The sequence below is a fragment of the Coenobita brevimanus genome, chromosome 72 (assembly GCF_032717465.1).
Source record: "Coenobita brevimanus isolate Jiangsu-jjx chromosome 72, ASM3271746v2, whole genome shotgun sequence".
In the NCBI taxonomy this organism is placed as follows: Eukaryota; Metazoa; Arthropoda; class Malacostraca; order Decapoda; family Coenobitidae; genus Coenobita; species Coenobita brevimanus.
In genome coordinates, this window is record NC_137025.1 from 383,389 (window position 1) to 390,444 (window position 7,056).

General features: G+C 44.3%; 1 protein-coding gene across 1 annotated transcript; it reads left to right on the forward strand.

Moving 5' to 3' along the window:
* The first annotated feature begins 1,447 nt into the window (after positions 1-1,447).
* On the forward strand, positions 1,448-6,690 carry LOC145407147 (heme-binding protein 1-like). Its single transcript, XM_080278165.1, has 7 exons — positions 1,448-1,541; positions 2,971-3,046; positions 3,365-3,445; positions 4,227-4,356; positions 5,168-5,342; positions 6,132-6,242; positions 6,562-6,690. The coding sequence occupies exons 2-7, from the start codon at positions 2,972-2,974 to the stop codon at positions 6,626-6,628; spliced, it is 639 nt and encodes a 212-aa protein (XP_080134291.1). The 5' UTR covers positions 1,448-1,541; position 2,971; the 3' UTR covers positions 6,629-6,690.
* Positions 6,691-7,056: the final 366 nt, after the last annotated feature.

Consider the following 7,056-nt stretch of genomic DNA (forward strand, 5'->3'; position numbering starts at 1 on the left):
CTTACTTTCTCTCTCTCTACATATATATATATCTACGTACCACCTATTTGTCTATGTACCTGTCTCATCTATCTATCTATCTGAAGGTTAAAACATGTGTTTTGGGAATGAATGAATGAATGAATGGAGTACTGTTCTAAAATAAAAAAGCAAGCGTTAGTCAGCGAATTCTAAATGAGTTACGTAGGCCCTGTTATTCAAGAGAGAGAGAGGTAATCTCTCTCTCTCTCTCTCTCTCTCTCTCTCTCTCTCTCTCTCTCTCTCTCTCTCCATCCTACGCAGTAACTCGGCAGACATCAGCTGACACCACACTATACACACAAATCAGCTGATCTAGGTAAATAAAGATCAGCTGATGGGGCAGGGCGATATGGTGAACAGCTGATTCGGTGATTTCTTGATATGATTATTTTGAGCCGTAGTCTAGATGTGCAGGATTTAAAAACTTAAAAAACAGAAAAAAATCAGTCCATAGGATGGTTGAAAATTTTTGTACAGCTGTGGTTAGGAATATGGCTCTACTTTTTACTCGAACAAATATGAAACTGTTACACAATATTCTGAAAAGTCTGTTGGGTTCTGAAGATGGCATCGCAGGGTTTCTAGTCATTGTTCACCTTGATTAGTGTCTGCCGCTCAGGGAAGGGCATCTGTCACACATCCTAAACATTACTGAGACTATCCCCGGGCCTCTACGATCCCTGATGGGTCAACAAAGTACCGGATGATGGACAGATGGATGGATGGACTGATGAATGGAAGGAAAGAAAGGAGGGAGGGAGCAAAGAAGGAAGGAAGGATGGTTGGAACGATGGATGGTGTGTGTGTGTGTGTGTGTGTGTGTGTGTGTGTGTGTGCTTGCGACCATCTGACGATTAAATTAAACACGGAAATACCTAACTTGCAATGGAGAGAGAGAGAGAGAGAGAGAGAGAGAGAGAGAGAGAGAGAGAGAGAGAGAGAGAGAGAGAGAGAGATAAGGAGGAAGGGGGTGAAGAAAGGAGGGAGGAACAGGGGGGTGAAGGAGAGTTTCGTAAGCCAAGAGGATGGAGGGGGGAAGGGGAGGGAAAGGGAGGGGGAGGAAATGGAGAGGGGCATGAGGAAGAGGAGGAAAGGGGAGGGGGAGGGAAGGGAGAGAGGAAGAATGGCGAGAAAAGGGTCGAAGGGAAAGTGAAAGGGAGAAAGTGAGGAGATAGGAGGGAGGAAGAGGGAGAGGACGAGAGAAAGAGAGGGAGGGGGGGTGGAGTATAAAGATTGATAAGAGGAGGGGTGAAGGGGGCAGGAGTGGAGAAGAAGGGGGGGTGAAGGAAGGGAGGGGGACAAAGAGGAAGGGGGAGGGGGAGGGGAGGGGAGGGAGACAGACGGGAAGGAGGGGGAAGGGAGAGGAAGAGGAAGAGGGACGAGCGAGGCAGTTATTCAATCATCCTTGTTGTCGAGAGAGAGACAGGGAGGGAGGAGAGCGTCAATAAGACCCATCCACTCACACTCTGGCACTGACACTCACTCTCCTCTCACCTCTCTCACTCACCACACCACTCCAAGTATGTCTCCCTCAAATACACACACACAAATTATTTGGAACCTGCTAGTTGACAAAGCTTGCAATTTATAACTCTTCATATATGTGATAGACTGACAACACTGCAAAGGGGATTAAAGACTGACAACACTGCAAAGGGAATTACAGACTGCCAACATTGCAAAGGGAATTACAGACTGCCAACACTGCAAAGGGAATTACAGACTGCCAACACTGCAAAGGGAATTACAGATTGCCAACACTGCAAAGGGAATTACAGACAGCAATCCTTAAGGAGACACAGGACCACCATATTTTGCAGTCTTCCTCAGTTCCTTTTTTCTTTTACTTTAGCTCATCATGGGATTCTTCGAGTAGTTTCTGAGTTTCAAGTCTCTCTCTCTCTCTCTCTCTCTTTTAAAGTGTTGAAAACCGTTTAGGTGGTGGTCATGTCTCATTATGGTTTACCGGAAAATAACACACACACACACACACACTGTACATAATGCGATCATTCTTGGCAAACAAATCGCAATGGAAGAGATTCTACACAACTTCCTAACCTCACGAAAATAATCCCGACACTTGACACAGTGATTTACTAGAAAAAAAAATACTCTCTACGCCACCAAACATTTACGCTCTATTATTAGGGTTTAGAAAGCATGGAGTCGTTGCAACGCACCTAACATCTGAGAAGTTAATTTTAAAAAGAGAATTATTATTATTATTATTATTTTTAACTATCATGGTTTAGAATGCAAGGAGTCGGTGGCGGAGAGCAGTCACCATAGGCTGTATCATCAGTGTGGCTGTTTCGGTACAGACGCCACCCTGAGTCAGTGTTGTGTTGCAACTCTCACAGCAATCGTATGGAATACCACAAATATGAAGGTATTAATGAGTTCAGATGTGCAATAATCCTTGACGTAATCACTGGAAACACTGGAAGTCGTCTGGGTGAGGTGTGCGCACAGTAAAAACTCTAGTCCAACTGAATGTTCCCATCTTCCAGGCTGGAGCATAAGCAAATTTTTAAACCAAATGTTTCAGTTGTTTCATCCGGGGAACCGAAACATTTACGTGCCGATGCGCCTCACTCAGTACTCGATTGTGCTCGATGCATTCATTTACTTTACATTTACATACAATAAGTATGAAAACATTCTTTACGCACATATTAGTAAACTTAATTACCATAAAAATAACATACAGTAAATAATAAAAAGGAGCCATCCGGTACCTATACATGTAAAAAAGTTATTGTATATTAGAGGTAAACTATCAAGGTAACGATTGATCTCAACTCCTGGGAGCCAAATGTGAACCATTCATATAATGAAGGTGGGAATTTTATAATGACGTCACGTAAAGATCCCACTACATCTTCGTTCCTAACCTCTGGGATGCTTGTTTGTAAGATAAGGCCTCCCCTCTACCGCCCCTCACAGGATGAAGGGTCTGGCCGTGTGCTGGTGCCTCCTGCTCCTCGCATCAACCTGTCAGGCAAACGCCGTAACCGGATTTGTAAGTGACATTGTTATTCTTTTATTCTTGTTTCACTATATTACGCAACCCCAAAAACTTTTCCAAATAGTTAAAGTCTGGTACAGCCGTCATTAACCCCTTCAGTCCAATGACGATTATTTCCCCTACTATTGCTACCACCGTTTTTTTGTTTTTCTTTAACGAGTGACTTATTTGTGAATGTTAGTGAAGGCTATACCTAATCTATCCAGTTTCAAAACGTCACTCCCATGCACAAAAAAAAAAAAAAATCGCCCGAAGGAAATTGGCATAATAAATCGAACTGGAGGTAATCGTGTTTTATTTTTTTCCCCCCAGTTCGACAGGATGTACAACGGCATTAAGGGCTTGTTTGAGGAATATGAAGAGGCGCCGTATACTGTGATTCGTAATGCTCCGGTGAGTGGTGTGTGCGTGTGTCACCCCTTTTCCCATTCTGTCTCCTGTTTGTCAGCCTCATTCTTTTGTCATTGTCTCCTTATATTTGTATAATTTGTCTGTCTGCGTGTGTCTGTCTGTCTGCGTGCTTCACTGCTTCCCGCCTGCCTACCCCTGCCTTATCCTTTATCCACATCCTTCTCTTATTTCTTCACTGTCACTCCTTCATACCTCCCTCCCCTCTGCCTTACCCCTGTTTCTCTCCCTCCTTCACTCTGCCTCAATCTCTTTCCTGCTTACCTCCCCCCTCGCTCACTCTTCCTTGGTACCAGAGGAATGCCTACGCGTGGTATAACCTGGCGGCGGAGCTACCAGGTTATACACACGACCCTCGGCTACCACTCAGTTTCCCCCAGAGAGGATGACGGACCGCAAAAGGGCAGCATCAGCCTTCTGTCTACCGGGTTTACGTTTCAGATGAGCCTGGGGTTGCTGGTGCTGTTACTACAACTACTGTACTACTGCTTTCACTACAACAGCAACTACTACTAGCTCTAAAGCAGCAACAACTACTACTACTACCTCTAAAGCAGCAGCTACTACTACTACCTCTAAAACAGCAACTACTACTACTACTACCACAAAAAAACTGCAAGTACTACTACTACTACTACCACTAAAGCAGCAACTATTACTACTACTACTACTACTACTACTACAACCACAGAAACAGTTGCTACCAGTAATACTACTACTCCTGCCTCATTCTCACGTCACATTCTCGTTTTTTCTGCCTTCCCAGGGCTATGAGGAGCGAAGCTACCCTGCCAAGAAGTGGGCGTGCACACAAGAGTCCGGATTGGGCGTAGGTGACAACATGGGTCCGATGTTTTGGCGACTCTTCCAGTACATCAACGGCCAGAATGATCGCAGTGAGTACACACACACACACACACACACACACACACACACACACACACACACACACACACACACACACACACACACACACACACAAAGCCTTGCATATTTCCTTTCCTTCCATTTTGCAAAACTGTAGGAAACGTTTAAACAGAAACACTACAGTACGAAACGTTAAGACACGACACCACTAAATCCACCCATCTGACGCTTATTACAGAACATGAACGAACTAAATGACTGCGAAATGTACAAAACAAACAGCTCGCTTATCTCCTTATTCTCCATTTTGCAACACTAGGAAACGTTTAAACTGAAACATTGTAAGAAACGTTTAGACACAGTACTCTTAGCCCGGACTTCGGCTCCTTGGCAAATGTGACTGAGTTCCCTGCCCGGAAGAGTTATGCAGGATCAGCTACCGGGCTTTGGCCCCGTCACTCCCATAGCAGTACCTCCAGAGACGATGATACCCGTCCACTTCCTACCATCTTGCCGAGCTAACGGGTGTTACACCTTGCCCAAAGGTGACCCAGGACCATGCCCAGCAGGGGCGTCCATCTTCCCTGAGCCGGACACATGCTCCGACCGCATACCCCAACTGGTGTCATAATTAATATAACTGATGCCTGATAGGCTGTGTGTGTGTGTGTGTGTGTGTGTGTGTGTGTGTGTGTGTGTGTGTGTGTGTGTGTGTGTGTGTGTGTGTGTGTGTGTGTGTGTGTGTGTGTGTGTGTGTGTGTGTGTATTCGGTCACTGTGATTTAAGTAACTTGTGTATCTGGTAAGGCCTGGATCGTCTATGTAACTCTCTCGTTGACAGATGCCAGTATCCCCATGACAGTACCGGTATCCACTGAGGTAACCATCGCCTCGGCCAATGACAAGCAGTACATCATGTGCTTCTACATCGACGACGCCCACCAGTCAGCACCACCACAACCCACCAACCCAACCGTCTTCATACAGGACAGGCAACCCATCAACCTACTCACCAGGTCCGATAATATGCCAGTAACGTATCCACCAGATCTAAAATTACGGCCTTCTCGATTTACGCGTGGTTGTAGACAAATCCTGGTCCACCTTATAACAATATCATCATCATCATCATCATCATCCTACAGACTTCCTTTCCCAACCAAAGGTGGGAGGAGGTAGGGTCAAGGGAGGGAGAGAGAGAGAGAGAGAGAGAGAGAGAGAGAGAGAGAGGGAAAAAATGATGCTAAATAACCAGACAAAAACAGTTTGACTAAGACGTGGGGGTATAATAGTGTTTCAATATATCCATCATCAGGACTCATCAGCTAATGCCCTTAGTGTGGTGGGGTGTGCCGTAGGTGAACGTGTGGTGTTGTGTGCCGTGGGTGAGCGTGTGGTGTGGTGTGCCGTGGGTAAGCGTGTGGTGTGGTGTGCCGTGGGTGTGTGGTGTGGTGTGGCATAGTGTCCTCGCAGAAATCGCTAAAGTACTATGAACGTGAAGCCCATCGCGCCGGAAAATCGTAGTGAGGGACGGACGGACAGGGCCGCACCTGGAAATCCTCGCGGTTCTTTTTACAAAATTTTCATGTTATTTTTATGAAATTCAAGTCCCTTACAAATCCGCTGGTGTGGTTTCTTTACAACAGGATGGGCGATTACATGGACAAAGAGGCTGACTGGATGAATGGAAGTACATAATCATCCTGCAAAAATAAATCCTACTTAGGCTATTAAAAAAAAAAAAAATTGCCTCCTTCTTCATGAGCTTCATCCCTCTCAGAAATCCGTTTTTGTTTTTTTTCCAGGACGGTGGGCGGGTACATGAACAATGAGGCTAACTGGATGAGTGAAGCTGGGCAGTTGGCAGCAGTTATACAAGGGAACGGCGAAACTGTCTCACTGGTGCACATGTACTGGTAGGTTACGATTACTGATTGCACGTCTTTTTATACTGTTACTACTACTACTACTACTCTATTGCTGCTGCTGCCACAACTACTACTCCTACTACTACTACTATACTGCTGCTGCTGCCACAACTGCTAATACCGCCACTACAACTAGTCATTATTATTATTATTATTATTATCATTAGTAGTAGTAGTAGTAGCAGTTGCTTATTACATTGCAACCACTTCTTGTTAGTCATCATCACTATACAATAATAATAATAATAATAATAATAATAATAATAGTAATAATATCAAAACCTAACCTATCGTCATTCCCCCACAGGGTCGGCTACGATGCTCCCTTCAAGTTTTGGAACAGACGCAACGAAGTATGGTTCCCAAAAAATTAAACCAAAAATGTAACTGAAAAAGTTAATAAAAGAGTGAGAAATAAAGGCAAATAAATGTGATTAAAACTGCTGAGAGAGAGAGAGAGAGAGAGAGAGAGAGAGAGACCAGTTTTCTTTACTCATGTATTCAGGTATGACAAAATACATTTTCCTATTACGTAACTAATAAAATTCTAATCAATACTTTGATTATATACGGTAATAAAAAGAAATCCTGAGAAAGCAGGAGGAAAAAGAAAATGATGATGATGATGATGATGATGATGAGGAGGAGGAGGAGAAGAGGAAGGAGGAGGAAAAAGGTGGAAAATGAAATGAGAAAGGGAGTAACGGGAAATGAATGAAGACATAAGGATGAAAGAAAACACGAGGAAATAGCAAGTGGGGAGAAGATGGAGGAAAAGGTAGACTGATGAAGAAGAGAAAAA

Coding starts and splice junctions, on each gene's coding strand:
- LOC145407147 (XM_080278165.1), top strand. CDS start 2,972: ATGAAGGGTCTGGCCGTGTGCTGGTGCCTCCTGCTCCTCGCATCAACC. Junction 5,343..6,131: donor CCCATCAACCTACTCACCAG/GTCCGATAATAT, acceptor TTTTTTTTCCAG/GACGGTGGGCGGGTACATGA. Junction 6,243..6,561: donor TCACTGGTGCACATGTACTG/GTAGGTTACGAT, acceptor ATTCCCCCACAG/GGTCGGCTACGATGCTCCCT.